This window comes from Rhinatrema bivittatum, chromosome 1 (genome assembly GCF_901001135.1).
Source record: "Rhinatrema bivittatum chromosome 1, aRhiBiv1.1, whole genome shotgun sequence".
Lineage (NCBI taxonomy): Eukaryota > Metazoa > Chordata > Amphibia > Gymnophiona > Rhinatrematidae > Rhinatrema > Rhinatrema bivittatum.
Window position 1 is genome coordinate 835,247,450 of NC_042615.1, and position 18,021 is coordinate 835,265,470.

General features: G+C 49.0%; 1 protein-coding gene across 1 annotated transcript in view; it reads left to right on the top strand.

Moving 5' to 3' along the window:
- Positions 1-18,021, top strand: part of LOC115079620 (talin-1-like) — a 480,705-nt gene that overhangs the window by 347,795 nt on the left and 114,889 nt on the right. Inside the window, 2 exon segments of the mRNA XM_029583330.1 lie at positions 10,388-10,571; positions 16,917-17,042. Of these exon segments, the coding sequence (XP_029439190.1) occupies positions 10,388-10,571; positions 16,917-17,042 (310 nt within the window).

An 18,021-nucleotide genomic window follows, 5' to 3' on the forward strand; every position in this document is an offset into this window, starting at 1 on the left:
CAATGTGGTACCTTCCTACATATGTGGTGGTCGTGAGTACATGTGCAAACATTGTGGAGGGAGGTTGCTATGTGGACTGAAAGCATCTTGGGAATCCAAGGGATACAGGATGCTGGTTTTATGCTCCTTCTTCTCCCTTCCCCGGCTACCAATAAGGACCACACCTTGTTTTGGCATTAGGTCTTTATTGCAACGAGGATGGCTATTGCACAGTTCTGGAAACGGACAGAGACACCCACACTTCGATTGGTACAAAGGAAAGTACATTTTTAGTGTAAAATTGCGGCAATTACCGCTGAGGTACATAACTCTGTGCCCAAGTTTCAGGCCGTTTGGCACCCATTTATCAACTGGGAGAAGCATCAAGCAGCCCTGTAACATCACTTACTTCTGGACCTCATACAAATAGTAGTCTAAAGCTGCCCTGGACAACTACAATCCCATTTTCCACTTTAATTTTTGGACTTATTGGCCAGTCCTGGACTATTTCACCGGAATAGCAAGACTGAGCTCATGGATGGGGGGAGGTGGGGGAGGGAGGGGGGATCCTGATTTGGGTTACATGACTTGTTTGTTCGTTTGCTATGTTAGCCATGCTTGCTAGAGGCTGTTGCCTTGGTTTATGTCTGCAGCGTGGTTTATGTTACTAGTTCTTACATATTCAATAAAATAGTAAATTGAAAAAAAAAAAGGTGGAATTCCCCAGGTACTGGAGGAACTTGGGATTAAGGTGGCTCAGGAAGAGTCCGATAATGAAGGTGAGAATCCGGTCCTGGAGGGACTGCGTGGTCCACCTGGCACTTTTCCCTTGCTTAAGAAAATTCTGAAGTTGGTGAACCGGGAATAGGATTTTCCAGAGGCGGGCCTGAAGGTCGGCAGGGTGATGGCTAAGCTTTACCCTCTGATGGAAGAAAACGTGGAGCTCTTGCAGGTGCCCAAGATGGATGCTGCGGTGTCGGCAGTTACCAAAAAGATGATTATCCCAGTGGCGGGTTCCACTGCGCTGAAGGTTGTGCAGGACCGCAAATTGGAGATTCATTTGAAGCTGATGTTGAAGGTTTCTGCATTGTCTTTGGGCAGCGATTTTTGGCAGTATGTTGCAAAGGGCATGTATGTGTTGGGTTCAAAAGGCACATACGCAGGAGCAGGTTCCATCCGGGGATGTCAGTAGTCTGCAGTTGGCACGTCTGGAAGCTGCAGTGGCCTATGTTACGGATGCCCTGTATGACTTGGCTTGCACTTCTGCCAGGAACATGCTCTCGGCAGTGGTGGCCCACTGGACCAGGTAAGATGTTCAGCCTCAGCTTGCAGTCATAAAACCTTCCTACAAACAGCCTACCCTTCTGGGATCTTAAAAATGTTAGCAGCTCGCCTCAGTAGAACTTTTCATCCTTGCACATAGTCTCTAGACCAAATAGTAGCACACAGGTTGTTGGACCTCTGGGGTAACCCATCAATTGATTATTTCTTATCGGAGAACAACAGGAAAGTCGAAACATTCTGCTCTATTAAAAGTAAGTTCAGTTCCCTGTACGTACCAGGATCAGTCCAGACTGCTGGGTTATGCCTCCCGTCCAGCAGATGGAGTCAGAGAGAAACTGAAAAGGCACCACTCATATACCCTGGTGCGCCCCCTGCGATCCTTCAGTATATCTCTGACTCCAGCAGATGAGAGAGCATAACCTGCGGTCCTGATCTCCTGTAAATTGGGAGGGGGTTTTCCCTATCAGGTTTGACTTACGATTTTCTGAGGAATCCTGTGACTGGATCAATTTAATTACAGGCCTAGTTTAACACTGTTATTTTCTGAGGAATCCTGTGACTGGATCAATTTAATTACAGGCCTAGTTTAACACTGTTAATAGGAGCAGTAGCAGGCAAGGCAGGGCACTGCCCTACAGCCTTTTCCCGGAGTTTCTCTCTGCCCTGCCCAGTGAGAGGAGGGGAGAATTAATCGGTGGGCCGGTCACTCTCCCTCTCCGCCTCCTGAGAAGTTTAATTCCTCGGAGAAGTTAGTCAGATGGGTATGCTACACCCTCTGCAGGCTCCATTGTATAATTGAATTGTGAGGTTTTTCATAGCTGCCGGTAGCAGCGCTATACACGTTTCAAAAAAAAACCAAAAAAACGAGGTAATTTATTTTTACTCTGCCTGCCTTACTCACTGTGGTCTCCGGAAGGGGTGGCTTGTCACCCGGCCCCTTTTCGCGCCGTTTTTTCTTCTTTAAAAAAAAAAAAAAAGGCCCAGAGGGTCAGTTTGTGCTGCATGTGGGGAGCCGGGCCGCCAGCTCTCCCGCGAGGGCCTTTGCTCCCGGTGCCTTCCCGGGGGTGAGGGCTCCTCGCGGGGGCCAGCCGTGGCCGGGAGCTCTCCCTCACCGCGACTTGGGGCTCGGGCAGCGTCGGGCAAAATGCGGCAGTCCTCGCTGCCGGTATGAGGGAAAATTTGGCGGCCATTTTAGAAGGGCCTGATTGCGATGCCGTTTCGTCGGAGGAGGGAGAGGACCTCCCACCGCTGTCCCCACCGGACCTTAGCCCCCACAGACCCCGCGGTTTATCGGGGCTTCTAGATTTGCCACCTATGGGAGCCAAGGGAGGTTCTTTAAAAAGACCTCATCCATTTACCTCACAATTTGTTCTTTTGCTCCATAAGGCCTATATGGAGGCCGAAGCTGAATGGGAGCAGGGTGCTCCTGACCCAGATAAATGTGGCAAAATTTCTACTAACTTGGGAGGGGATCCAAATCCAGACCCTCCTCCTCCTCCTCCTCCTAAACCTTTACGGCATATAGCTCCGGACCCTATTTCACCGGACCCACCCGTTCCGGATTCTGGTACGGAGGTGGGGGGTACGGACCCAGCTGACCCAGTTGAAGGGGACGATCCTCTCATTCTTCGGTTATTTCATAAAGAAGAATTAGATCCCTTGATCATTCATGTTCTTCAAGAACTAAGAATTCCGGTACCCCAGATTGAAACGAATTCCCAGCCAGGGGATTTTGAGTTAGACGGGCTTGCACACCCTCACATGCTTTTCCTTTTCACAATAAACTGTTTCAGCTTGTATCCAAGGAATGGGATAATCCGGAGGCTACTCTGAGTCAGCCGCGCTATGGATAAGCTTTACCCACTCCCTGCTGATTCTTTGGAGCTCCTTAGGGTGCCAAAGGTGGATTCGGCGGTCACTGCCATGGCAAAACATACCACCATCCCCGTAACTGGGGGTACGGCCCTTAAGGATCTTCAAGATCGGAAGTTGGAGATGTTGCTTAAGTGAATCTTTGAGGTTTCAGCATTGGGAGTACGGGCGGCCGTTTGCAGTTGTATGGTACAAAGGGCTACCCTTCGCTGGGTACAATAGATGTTGACATCTCAGGATCTGCCTCCGGGGGAAGCTGAGCAAGCAAACCGCATAGAATCCGCGGTGGCCTACGCCGCGGATGCCTTCTATGATCTCCTCCGCACTTCGGCACGGTCTATGTCTTCAGCAGTGTCTGCACGGCGGTTACTCTGGCTGCGTCACTGGGCAGCAGACTCTTCCTCCAAGGCCCAACTCTGTTCCTTTCCTTTTCGGGGCAAACTATTATTTGGCACCGAGTTAGAAGACCTTATTCAATCTTTGGGGGAGAATAAGGTGTTCAAGTTGCCAGAGGACAAGCCGAGATTTTTTCGTACTTCGGGTAACTTTCGCGGGCGATTTCGCGGGCAGCGCCGTTTTCGATCGGGGAGGGGTTCCTCTTACGCTTCAAGACAGCGTCTATGCGTTCCCAAGCATGGACTCCTTCCTTTCGTGGTAGAAGGCCAGCCCGCGCAGGTGCGTCTCATACCTTCGCCACCTCTAAGGCGGCTCAATGAAGGGACGCAGGTCCATTCCTCCGTCCCGGAGGTCGGAGGACGACTCTCTTACTTTCGGGAGGAATGGGCCGCAATTACCACCGACCAATGGGTCCTCGACATTATAACTCACGGATACGCCTTAGATTTTGCACGGCCCCTGCGCGATTTGTTCCTTATCTCTCCCAGCGGTTCTCTGGTAAAACAACAGCGGATTGCTCAAACCCTGCAGCGGTTGCAGGCGATGGGAGCCATAGTGCCAGTACCGCCCGCCAAACAACGCACAGGCCGTTATTCCATCTATTTCATCGTTCCCAAAAAGGAGGGCACATTCCGCCCTATTCTGGATCTCAAGCGGGTCAACAAGGCATTGCGCATTCCGCGGTTTCGGATGGAAACCCTGCGCTCAGTCATCGCTGCGGTCCACAAAGGAGAGTATTTGGCTTCCTTAGATCTCACAGAGGCTTACTTGCACATAGGAATACAAGAGTTCCATCAACGATTTCTCCGCTTTATGGTCCTGGGATCTCATTTCCAGTTCTGTGCCCTTCCGTTCGGACTGGCGACCGCTCCGAGAGTATTCACCAAGGTAATGGTGGTGGTGGCAGCGAGCCTCCGGAGGGACGGAGTATTGGTCCACCCGTATTTGGACGACTGGCTCATTCGGGCAAAATCGCGTCGTCTCTGCGAGGTCGCAATTCAGACAGTACTCCACCGACTACACTCCTTGGGTTGGGTAGTCAATTATCCCAAGAGCCAACTGATTCCCTCCCAGAGTTTGGAATTTCTGGGCGCCTCGTTCGATACAAGAGTGGGAAAAGTTTTCCTGCCACAGGCAAGGATGGAGCGTCTGATGGCGCACGTTCGTCGTCTCCTAGCCCTTCCCTTGCCAGTGGTATGGGATTATTTACAGGTTCTTGGTTATATGGCGTCCACCCTGGATTTGGTTCCGTGGTCTTTTGCGCATATGCGGCCGCTACAGAGGGCGCTTCTGTCGCGTTGGGATCCCAAATCAGAGGAGTTTCAGATATCTTTGCCACTCCTACACCCAGCAAGGACCAGTCTGCAATGGTGGTTGGATCCGGTCCACTTGCTCCAAGGCATCGATTTGGAACCACCCCAATGGATCATTGTCACGACCGATGCCAGTCTGACGGGGTGGGGAGCAGTCTGTCAGTCTCAATCCGCTCAGGGACGTTGGACGCTTTCTCAGGCCAAGTGGTCTATCAATCGTTTGGAAACCAGGGCGGTTCGCCTAGCGTTACAGCACTTCCTGCCTTTGATTCGGAACAGAGCGGTTCGGGTTTTGTCCGACAATGCAACCACGGTGGCGTATATAAATCGGCAAGGCGGTACAAGGAGTCTTCCGGTAGCAACCGAAGCCAGCCAACTGATGGATTGGGCAGAGGAGCACGTGTCTCGGATTGCTGCGTCGCACATCGCCGGAGTCGACAACATTCAAGCAGACTATCTCAGCCGGCAGCGATTAGATCCGGGAGAGTGGGAACTATCTCCCGAGGCACTCAGACTCATCTGTCACCGGTGGGGGACCCCCCGGTTGGACCTCATGGCGACTCGTTCGAATGCCAAGGCGGTTCGCTTCTTCAGTCGCAGAAGGGAACACGGGTCGGAAGGCGTGGACGCGCTAGTTCTTCCCTGGCCCGCGCAAGTTCTTCTGTACGTGTTTCCACCGTGGCCATTGGTGGGAAAAATATTGCGTCGGATCGAATCCCACGCAGGACCCGTCGTTCTGGTAGCTCCGGAGTGGCCAAGGAGGCCATGGTTCGCCGACCTCATCAACCTAGCGGTGGACGGCCCCTTGCGTCTCGGTCATCTGCCTCGTCTCCTACGGCAGGGTCCAGTATTTTTCGACCAGGCCGATCGCTTTTGTCTAGCGGCTTGGCTTATGAGAGGCGGCAATTGAGAAAGAGGGGATATTCTGAGTCGGTCATTACTACTCTTCTACAGGCTCGGAAGCCCTCTACCTCGGTTGCTTATGTCAGGGTATGGAAAGTTTTTGACTCTTGGTGCCAGGGTTTGAAAGTGTCGTCACGGCAGGCTACGGTCTCTCATATTCTGGCTTTTTTGCAAGAAGGTCTAAAGAAAGGTTTGTCCTATAATTCTCTTCGTGTGCAGGTGGCAGCCTTAGGCTGTTACCGCGGTAAACTTGACGGACTTTCCATTGCCATGCACCCGGACGTTGCACGATTTTTAAAAGGAGTTAAACATTTGCGACCTCCGGTACGCCCTATCTGTCCTTCTTGGAGTTTAAATTTGGTTCTCCGGGGTCTATGTACTTCTCCGTTTGAACCGCTACGAAGGGCTACTCTCAAAGATCTCACTCTCAAAACAGTTTTTCTCGTCGCTATTTGTTCTGCTCGCAGAATCTCTGAACTTCAGGCGTTATCCTGTAGAGAACCTTTTCTCCGTATTTCTGACTCGGGGGTTTCTCTACGTACCGTTCCTTCCTTTTTGCCTAAGGTAGTTTCCGCCTTTCACGTCAACCAGACTGTGGACCTACCGGCCTTTGCGGTGGATGGTGCTGAGGTGTCTCGGCACCCGGAGCTTCGCAGGTTGGATGTTCGAAGGACACTCTTACGGTACCTGGACATTACCAACCCTTTTCGGTTGTCTGATCATCTTTTTGTCTTGTGGAATGGTCCAAAGAAAGGCAATAAAGTTTCCAAGGCTACTATAGCCCGCTGGTTGAAGGAGGCGATTGTTTCTACTTACATTTCTCAAGGTCGCGCCGTTCCGGACGGTCTTAAGGCTCATTCTCTGCGTTCCCAAGCGGCGTCTTGGGCTGAGAGTGGTTTTATTTCCTCTCAGGAAATTTGCCGGGCGGCTACTTGGAAGTCGTTGCACACTTTTGCTAGACATTACCGATTGGACGTCCGCGCTCCGCCGGTAGACTCGTTTGGCAGTGGTGTGCTTCGTGCGGGACTGTCAGGATCCCACCCCGTTTAGGGCAGCTTGGGTACTTCCCAGCAGTCTGGACTGATCCTGGTACGTACAGGGAAAGGAAAATTATGTTCTTACCTGATAATTTTCGTTCCTGTAGTACCAAGGATCAGTCCAGACGCCCGCCCATGTCAGTGCAGAGTCCCGCGTCTGTCGTGTTTCCTTTTCAGATTCCATTGTTTTTTCCGAGCACTTGTTCTATTTTTCATATGGTTATGTTTCATGGCTTTTGCCTGGTTTCCTCGTTTTCCACATGTTCATATTTATCTTGATCTAGTCACAGAGTTTGCCATTGTTCCTAAATTCATACTGCTTTGTTATGGATTATACTGAAGGATCGCAGGGGGCGCACCAGGGTATATGAGTGGTGCCTTTTCAGTTTCTCTCTGACTCCATCTGCTGGACGGGAGGCATAACCCAGCAGTCTGGACTGATCCTTGGTACTACAGGAACGAAAATTATCAGGTAAGAACATAATTTTCCTATCCAGTCAGGATGCTTTTCTGCTCAAGTGGGATTAAATCTTCTGTTGCTGATTTGAACGGTACAGGAGGCACTTGAGGATGAGGTGTACCTTAACCTCATTGCTCCAGTATATCCCAGACAATTTAGACAAATGTAGTTCTCTTACCTCATCAAGTTGTCAGACAACCCTCATCTATGTCATCCGAACCTTCTCTGTCTCACCTTGACAGCATGGATGTTGAACACTCATTATTGTCATCACTGTCACTGTCCAAGCAAGTTGAAGATATGATTTTGGCCAAAAAGCCTTTCATTAGAAGAGCTTCCAGTTTTAAATGGAAAATTTTTTTATCTTAATGTCAAGTAAGCTCCTTGAATCTGTTTGCCTGCAATCCAAAGGATTCTCCCTCTCCTCCTCAGGTCTCAGTAGGTTATTGTGAGAGTGGAGGAGTAGCCTAGTGGTTAGAGCAGGGGGCTATAAACCAGGATACCAGGGTTCGAGTCCTGCTGTCGCTCCTTGTGTGACCTTGGGCAAGTCACTTTACCCTCCATTGCCTCAGGTACAAACTTAGATTGTAAGCCCTCTGGGTTTACATTCTCTGGGATTGTAATGTAATCTACTTTGACGCGCTGAAAAAAGTGCAAAAAGCGGAATATAAATCGAAATACAAAAAAAAAAAGTAAAGATGCATCTCATTGCCCTTATGGGTTACCGCATTCCTCTGGTGTCAAATTTCATGAGACTCTAATGCTTATGAGACTTCCATTTGCCAAGCCACCATGATACTGGTGGCTTGGCAAATGGAAAATTGTGATAAATTGCAGGAAGACCTTGTGAGACTGGAAGATTGTGATAAATTGCAGGAAGACCTTGTGAGACAGGAAGATTGGGCATCCAAATGGCAGATGAAATTTAATGTGGATAAGTGCAAGGTGATGCATATAGGGAAAAATAACCCATGCTATAGTTACACAATGTTAGGTTCCATATTAGGAGCTACAACCCAAGAAAGAGATCTAGGCTTCATAGTGGATAACACATTGAAATCATTGGTTCTGTGTGCTGCGGCAGTCAAAAAAGCAAACAGAATGTTGGGAATTATTAGGAAGGGAATGGTGAATAAAACAGAAAATGTCATAATGCCTCTGTATCGCTCCATGGTGAGACCGCACCTTGAATACTGTGTACAATTCTGGTCGCCGCATCTCAAAAAAGATATAATTGCGATGGAGAAGGTACAGAGAAGGGCTACCAAAATGATAAGGGGAATGGAACAGCTCCCGTATGAGGAAAGACTAAAGAGGTTAGGACTTTTCAGCTTGGAGAAGAGACGACTGAGGGGGGATATGATAGAGGTGTTTAAAATCATGAGAGGTCTAGAACGGGTAGATGTGAATCGGTTATTTACTCTTTCGGATAGTAGAAAGACTAGGGGGCACTCCATGAAGTTAGCATGGGGCACATTTAAAACTAATCGGAGAAAGTTCTTTTTTTACTCAACGCACAATTAAGCTCTGGAATTTGTTGCCAGAGGATGTGGTTAGTGCAGTTAGTATAGCTGTGTTTAAAAAAGGATTGGATAAGTTCTTGGAGGAGAAGTCCATTACCTGCTATTAAGTTCACTTAGAGAATAGCCACTGCCATTAGCAATGGTAACATGGAATAGACTTAGTTTTTGGGTACTTGCCAGGTTCTTATGGCTTGGATTGGCCACGGTTGGAAACAGGATGCTGGGCTTGATGGACCCTTGGTCTGACCCAGTATGGCATTTTCTTATGTTCTTATGTAAGAATTGCTGAAAATGACCTAGTATCTGTTGGATTTCTTAATGTTTCTCACTTGGAAAGTGATGCTCCTAGTTGACATCACATCTCATAAACTGTGAACTTCAGGCATTGGTTTATTACTCTCTATACTTGAGGTTTTTCTACAACAGGGTGGTGCTCTGTACCCCAAGTTTCTGCCAAAAGTAGTTTCAGCCTTTCATTTGAATCAAGCCATTGTTTTTGCCCACGTTCTTTCCAAGCCTAACATGCATATAAAAGGGAGAAGGCCCTCTATTCACTGAACTGCAAAAGGATCTTGGCATGTGTTATCTAAAGAGAACCCAACTACATCGTCAGGCTTTTGAAGTTTTCAGCTCGTTCGATCCTAGCAGACTGAGATTAGCTGTTGTCAGATACACAATGTCCAAATGGGTAGAAGACAGTATTGCACATTGCTACATTCTGACTAGTCTTCTGATATCATATTCTCTCAGGGCTCAACATTTAAGAGCAATGGCTACCACAGTGGGTCACTTAAGAGCCATGCCCATCAAAGATATTTGCAAAGCTTCTACTTGGCTGTTAGTTCATACTTTCACCTTCCATTATTGTTTAGACAAGCTATCAAGAAGTGACATTAGCTTTGGGCAAGCAGTTTTGTGCAGCCTGCTTACCTGGGAGGATCAGTGAGTGTTCCAACATGCAACCCTCAGCTTAGGACTCCACTCACATCCTGGATAAATCAGCCCTGCTTGTTGACAGAGAAAGCAATTTTATTTAGTGTACATGGGGTTCTTCATCAACAGCAGGATAAATTAGCTGTGCTAATATTCACCTGCCTCCCTGGAGAGTCAACTACCTAGCAGAAGCTAAGCTCTGAAATCAACTGAGAGACTCCTGAGGCACCGTATGCATGGGTATAGACGTGCATGCTCGGTAGAACCAAGCCATTGGTTTTTTGCCCATGTTCTTTCCATGATGTCATGCACAAAAAAGGGAGAAGGCCTTCTGTTCACAGGACTGCAAAAGGACCTTGCATGTTATCTAAAGAGAAGGGTTGTTTGGCACCATCAGGACTAATTCATTCTGCTGCCACGGAGAAGCCCATTTATGGCAAGCAAACTTGCTCTCCTCAGTAAAGAGCATTAGGACTGGGGCAGTTCATGATACTTGGGTGTCTCATGTCTGATTTCTTTGCAGTGAAACAATAAGTGCAACAGTGTGTTTCCAAGAAATCTTAACTGCTACATAACCATCCATTTTCTCTCTTTCATCCTCCCTCTCTCCCTTTTGTGTTTCCTCCTGCATCCAAACATTTGTGTTGTCTCTCTACCCTCTGTTCATCTTGTCTTATTATTCTACAGGGAGGGCATCCTGAAGACCGCGAAGGCCCTGGTGGAAGACACCAAGGTGCTAGTACAGAACGCCACAGCAAGCCAAGAGAAGCTGGCCCAAGCTGCCCAGTCTTCCGTGGCTACCATCACACGCTTGGCTGAAGTGGTGAAGCTGGGAGCTGCCAGTCTGGGAGCTGAAGACCCTGAAACCCAGGCAAGTGCAGCCCCTCCCTATTAACTCTTTCCGTCTGGTATAAAATGAGCTGTCGGTGAAGGGACAAATCCTGGTTCAAGAGATAGGAATAAATGCATTTCTTGAACATACCCAGATCAGTTCAGACCAGTGGGTTGTGCATCCCTACCAGCAGATGGAGTCAGAGAACAAAACCTTTGTGCACTGCTACATAACTGAGAGCGCCACCTGCACTCCCTCAGTATTTCTCTGACTCCAGCAGATGGAGTCAGAGAACAAAAACCTTGTGCACTGCTACATAACTGAGAGCGCCACCTGCAGTCCCTCAGTATTTCTCTGACTCCAGCAGATGGAGTCAGAGAACAAAAACCTTGTGCACTGCTACATAACTGAGAGCGCCACCTGCAGTCCCTCAGTATTTCTCTGACTCCAGCAGATGGAGTCAGAGAACAAAAACTTTGTGCACTGCTACATAACTGAGAGCGCCACCTGCAGTCCCTCAGTATTTCTCTGACTCCAGCAGATGGAGTCAGAGAACAAAAACTTTGTGCACTGCTACATAACCGAGAGCGCCACCTGCAGTCCCTCAGTATTTCTCTGACTCCAGCAGATGGAGTCAGAGAACAAAACTTTGTGCACTGCTACATAACCGAGAGCGCCACCTGCAGTCCCTCAGTATTTCTCTGACTCCAGCAGATGGAGTCAGAGAACAAAACTTTGTGCACTGCTACATAACCGAGAGCGCCACCTGCAGGCCCTCAGTATTTCTCTGACTCCAGCAGATGGAGTCAGAGAACAAAAACTTTGTGCACTGCTACATAACTGAGAGCGCCACCTGCAGTCCCTCAGTATTTCTCTGACTCCAGCAGATGCTAGAGGTGCAAACCTGCAGTCCCTCAGTATTTCTCTGACTCCAGCAGATGCTAGAGGTGCAGACCTGCAGTCTGTTAGTTAGTTTAAAAAAAAAAAAAAAAAGTGACGGGGAATAGCTAGTAGTTAGTGGTACAGCTCCCTGAGGTGTTAGGCACCTTCGTGGACCATCCCTCAGTGGAAGCTGGGCGACCTTGGGTTGGACACCTCTGCCTGAGTCTCGTCAACCACGGTCCAGTTGCTTCGACAACCAGGGGCTCCGGGTTCCCTCAACCACTGAAGCGGCTCCTTTTCCTCTGTTTACCTCAGATTGTAAGGGTATTTGTGTAAAGTTTAAAAAATAATTTTTTTTTTAAAGAAAACAAACCTCCTTAAGGTAAGCGGAATCTGGTCAGGGGACGGGATGGGCCGTGCCGTGCCGTTTTCCAGCAGGCCAGGTGAAGAGTGGGGAGCTAGACCCCGTGGGTCTCGTCGACGTCCCGGGGCTCCGGGTAGGTCAGTGTGGAGGGAGTGGGGGGAGGCCTTCGCGCGAGATAGGCCACGTTTTCTCAGTGCGCCTCACGCAAGCGGGCTTTTGACAGCGGAGTTTCGTACCTGCAGGGAGTTTTTATTTGTAGCTCCAGCTGCCTCATGGAGGTTTCCCGGCCCGGCTTTTGCCGACGACCGCATAGCTGTGCCGTCCGGATATGGTGCCCCAAGTTAAAATGGTGATCAGCTGCGTGTGTGGCACGTCAGGACAGGCCCTAGATACTGATTCCCTCTGTTCTGGCTGTAGCACGGGATGGGGGAGAGATCTGTCAGGCAAGGGCTCCATTCCTACAAGCCGATGCCCCCCTCCGCGGGGAGGGGGGCACGTCGGATGTTGCGGGAAGAGGAAGCCCCTCCCATTCTATCCCCTGTAGAGCAGGCTTGCTCCTTTGGGGATGACTGTACAGCCTGACCCCTCAGCTGAGGGGGGTGAGGACCCAGGTGAGTTCTGTCCAGAGTTTGTGCTTCTGCTTCACCAGGCTTTTCTGGCTAGGAAGCAGGCGGTGTTGAGAGCAGCATGGCCAGATGTTCCGTCGGAACCTCAGCCTAAGCGGGCGTCCAAGGGCCCTCTGATCTCCAGCAATCTTTTGGGAACCGGCAAGGAACCCAAGTCAAGGATAGGTTGCCATCCCCGGGGTGGATCAGGATCCGGGGCTTACGCGTGAGTTGGGCGATGGGACCCAGGTCGACCCGGACCCAGATGAGCTGCCATCTTCGGAAGGCGATGATCCCAGCGTGGAGCGCTTGTTTAAGCGTGAGGAGCTCCGGCCTCTCATCCCCCGGGTCTTGGAGGTCCTGGGGGTCAAGGTGTCTCAAGATGAGTCTGACAGCGAAGGGGTTAACCCCGTCCTGGATGGGATTCGGGGACTGACGACTTCCTTTCCTTTGCCGAAGAAGGTCCGCAAGCTGGTGACCTGGGAGTGGGACTCGCCAGATGCAGGCTTGAAAGTGGGCAAAAGCGATGATGAAGGTTTTACCCCCTATCGCAGGATGTTTTGGATCTCCTGATGGTGCCAAAGGTAGACGCGGCGGTGTCTGCTGTGACTAAGAAGACCATCGTTCCCGTGGCCGGGGCTGCCACGTTGAAGGGCACACAGGACCACAAGCTGGAGATCCAGCTCAGGTGAGTCTTTGAGGTCTCCGCTCTGAGTCTTCGGGCAGCTATTTGTGCCAGGCTCACGCAGAGGACCCGCCTGTGTTGGGTCCAGGAGGCATCCGCGGCTCCGAGTGTTGTCGGTGGTGCTGCTCCTTGCAGGTTACCCTCATGTTTCTGTTAAGGGTAGTAACTTCCGCTCTGTGCAGGTTACCCCCATGTCTTCTGTAAAGGATAATTCCCTGTATTTGCCCAGATCAGTCCAGACTCCTGGGTTTTGCCTCCCCTCCAGCAGATGGAAACAGAGAAAGTTTTGAAGGCACTGCCTCTTAATCTGGTGTGCCACCTGCAGTTCCTCAGTATTTCTCTGTCTCCAGCAGTTGGAGGTGGTGCAAAACCTGTGGTTCTGTACCTGATTATAAAAAGAATGATAGTCTTTGAAGTGTACTTTCTCTTTTAGCTGATATTCCTCCCAGGAGGTTGGCAGGTCCTGGTGGGACCATCCCTCCTGGTAGTAGGATCTGAAGAGCAGGAGTTGGGGAAAATTGCTCTTTCAGCCAAGCTCCAGGGGGAAAGCAGGTGGATCCAGATTCCTCCCCTTTTTCTTCAGGATTCTGCCACTTCTTCCAGGAAAGTAAACCTTTATTTGTTCCTCTAGTAAAGTTGAAAAAAAAAAGGAAACTTTATTTTTGGTTGTCCTGACTGCTTTTTTTCCTACGGCTCTCGCTGTTGCTGGTGGCATACGAAGTTAAACCATGCAGGGGCTCTGGGAATCACGACTCTTTTAGTTCAGCCGTGCAGGGGCACTTGCTGAATGCGCGAATGGCAGCCATTTTGAGAACTTTTGTCGAGGCTGAGGAGGGAGTTTTAAAGGGAGGGAATCTCCCACCAGCACTTTCTCTCACGGACTCTAGCCCCGGTGACGCATGGGGGGGCTCTAGGAGGACAGTCAGAAAAGGATCTGGAGCCCCTGGAGGGGGATTCTCAGGATCCTTCTTCTTTTTCTCCGGAATTTGTACTGTTAATGCATGAGGCCTCTCTAGCCTGGAGGACCAAGGCATTCCGCACCCCTAAGCTTGGGGCTTCTGGGGCCACAAGGATTCAGACGGTTGTGGGTCCCGTGTTGATGATGTCTCCTGCGAGGAATCCAACCCTGGGTCACCACAGGGGGATGGCTCCCCAGATGGTGGACCACATAAAAGAGATCAGGATCCAGAGAAGGAACCGGGGGAGGCCCCCTCCTTAGAGGGGGATGATACCAAGGTGGTTAGACTTTTTCAAAAAGAGGCGCTCTGTCCTTTAATCCCTCATGTTCTGGCAGAATTAGGGTTCACGGTCCTACCTGAGGAGGTGGACCAGGATACAGTAGACCCCATCATGGCTGGGCTGCGAGGCCCAACAAGGACTTTTCCTTTTCACAAGATGGTCCAGAAGTTGGTGCACCAGAAGAAGGTTTTGCACCACCTCCAACTGCTGGAGACAGAGAAATACTGAGGAACTGCAGGTGGCACACCAGATTAAGAGGCAGTGCCTTCAAAACTTTCTCTGTTTTCATCTGCTGGAGGGGAGGCAAAACCCAGGAGTCTGGACTGATCTGGGCAAATACAGGGAATTATCCTTTACAGAAGACATGGGGGTAACCTGCACAGAGCGGAAGTCACTACCCTTAACAGAAACATGAGGGTAACCTGTAAGGAGCAGCACCACCGACAACATTCGGAGCCGCGGATGCCTCCTGGACCCAACACAGGCAGGTCCTCTGCGTGAGCCTGGCACAAATAGCCGCCCGAAGACTCAGAGCGGAGACTTCAAAGACTCACCTGAGCTGGATCTCCAGCTTGTGGTCCTGTGTGCCCTTCAACGTGGCAGCCCCGGCCACGGGAACGATGGTCTTCTTAGTCACAGCAGACACCGCCGCGTCCAGACCCTGGCCCGAAGGTTAGCAGAGCCATGGGTAAGCTTTATCCCCTGCCTGAGGATTCTTTGGAACTCTTGAGGGTCCCAAAGGTGGATGTGGTAGTGTCAGCGGTTACCAAGCACACGACTATTCCAGTGACTGGCGCTGCAGCCCTTAAAGATGTGCAGGACAGGAAGATTGAGGTGCACCTCTAGAAGAATTTTGAAGTATCTGCCCTTGGTAGCCATAGCAAAAAATTTAGTAGAGCTAGGGGTCACGATTTGAAGCTCCAGGGAGGAAGACTCAGAACCAATGTCAGGAAGTATTTCTTCACGGAGTGGGTGGTGGATGCCTGGAATGTCCTTCCGGAGGAAGTGGTGAAGACCAAAACCGTGAAGGATTTCAAAGGGAGGTGGGATAAACACTGTGGATCACTAAAGGCTAGAGGATGGGAAAGAATGAAAAAATGTATAGGGGTAGTGGGCCTGGGGGTAACCTGCATGGAACAGCAGTTGCTACCCTTAACAGAATCATGGGGTAACCTGCACAGAGCGGAAGTTACTGTCGTGGGAAGCTTGTTGGGCAAACTAGATGGACCATTTGGTCTTTTTCTGCCGTCATTGCTGTTACTATATGTCCTTTCTGCCAAAGGTGGTTTCACAGTTCCCCTTGAGTCAGTCGATGGAACTTCCGGCCTTTACAAATTTAGAGGTTGGGACACCTCATGCAAAGGATTTGAGGCGCTTGGATGTCAGGGGGGGGGGTCTCTTTTACTCTACCTTGAGGTCACTAACGTTTTTAATCACCTTTTTGTGCTATGGAGTGGTGCCAGAAAGGGGCAGAAAGCGTGAAAAGCCTCGATTGTGTGTTGGTTAAAGGAGGCTATTGAATCGGCTTATATTTGCCGTAGGCGTCCTGTCCCGGAGGGATTGAAGGCTCATTCTACCCATTCGCAGGCGGCCTCCTAGGCAGAGTGCCAACTGGTCTCGCCACAAGAAATTTGCAGGGCAGCTACTTGGAAGTCTTTACATACCTTTGCCAGATACTACTGTTTGGACGTCCAGGCCCCGGACATTGCCAATTTTAACGAAAGTGTCATTCGAGCGGGACTCTCACAGTCCCAGCCCAGTTAGGGAAGCTTTGGTACATCCCAGGAGTCTGGAGAGATCGGATACGTACAGGAAAAGGAAAATTGGTCCTTACCTGCTAATTTTCTAGTAACTCGGATCAGTCCAGAGTCAGAATGTTTAGATTTGGAGAGCCCGCTCGATCAGTTTTTTTATCTAGGATTATTTCAGAAGAATGACGCAGGTTTCTGCTTAGTCCTTAATAAGAAAACTGTATTATAAGAATTTTTCCTCTTTCTCCTGCTCATTGGGGCTTGTTGGGGAATTTGTTATAAGTTTGTTTGTAATGGTTTTCTGCTTGGGTACTGATTAATACTGCGGAACTGCAGGTAGCACACCAGATTAAGAGGCGGTGCCTTCAAAACTGTCTCCATCTGCTGGAAGGGAGGCAAACCCCAGGAGTCTGGACTGATCAGTGGTACTACAGGAATGAAAATTAGCAGGTAAGAATCCATTTTTCTTTCTTGAGCATCATCTTGAAGCTAATTATCCAAAATTTAGGAAAGAGGTGAAATCCTGGCTTTTTAAGCAGGCTTTTAGCAAGTAGTTGTTTTTTGTATTACTTTTCTGCCTGCCTTTTTATTAATTGTAAAGTTGCTTTGTTAGTGTCTTATGTGTGTTTGTGTGTGTGTTGATTTCTTTTTGTTTTTATCTTGACTATGTGTTTTAAATTGTACTTTTGCATATGGTTTTTTCAATTGATTTCACTTTAATTTCAATTGAAAGATGGTATATGTAGGTTAAACAAACTAAACTATCCCTTGTAGTGATATCTTTTTATGGACTCTCTCTGGATGTGTCCCTCTTCGCTCCAGACTCTTGTTTATTTGTGCTTGTTACTCTGTCCGTAGGTGGTTTTGATCAATGCTGTGAAGGATGTAGCAAAGGCTCTGGGTGACCTTATCAGTGCTACAAAGGCAGCAGCTGGAAAGTCTGGTGATGACCCAGTGGTGTATCAGCTGAAGAACTCTGCCAAGGTAAGGGGAGGCCAATGGGGGGTGATTTTATTCTATAACGACCTTTGCTAAGGGATTTGCAGAATGAAAACCGTGGGAGAAAGTAATTCCCCTAACAGTGGGTTCAAAGCAGAGCTATGATGTATTCCCTTCATAGTCACCATACAAAGAAGGTATTCACATTCTGCTGTCACTTTAGTAAGAGCAGCACAAATACTCCAGTAAAGTGAGCTGTGAGCCAGGGAAGCCAGAATGCAAATCCTGCTTCTCTCACCGATGTTCCTTGTGACCGTCAGCAAATCATGTCACCTTCCGAAGCCTCAGGTACAAAGTTAAATTATGAGCCCTCGGGGGCAGGGAAAAACCTTCAGTATCTGAATGTAGCTCACCCTCAGCTTGGGTTTGGAACGGCGAGTAAGATAAGTCCAAATGCAGGTTAATGCTTAAGGAACACCTCTTGTAGGGCATTCAGGCACAGCTGGCTCTTCCATTAGGCAGACACCAGGGGCTTCAGCCAGTGCCCACATCATAGGTAACAGCTCTCTGCATCCTGCTTCAGCCCCTCCCCTCCTGGTGACTTCACAGCCTGTCAGCTTTTTAGCATATCAGTAATGGATATTCATAAATTGCATTTGCATATCTTTGGTCTACAGTGACTTCAGTTTTATCTCATGCATATTCATTGTGGATATTCTAAAAATAAATAAATAAATAAAAGGACTGGCTGTGGGATTGCAAGAACAGGCTTGTGAAGCGGTGCTTTAATGGACAGTAGTTCATTTATTCTCTGCATACTTCTATTTATAATTTGTGGTCAGTTATTCTCTGATTATTCTGTGCTTTTTGTGTATGATTACCATAAAGTATTCAGCTAATATGTAGTTCTGTGTTGTTTTCTCAATAGGAAGTGTATTGCTAATACATTTTAATTTTTAGCTCACTTTTGCAAATAATGTTCAAGATGGCTTATAGCACTTTTAGAATTCAAAGATTTTACAAT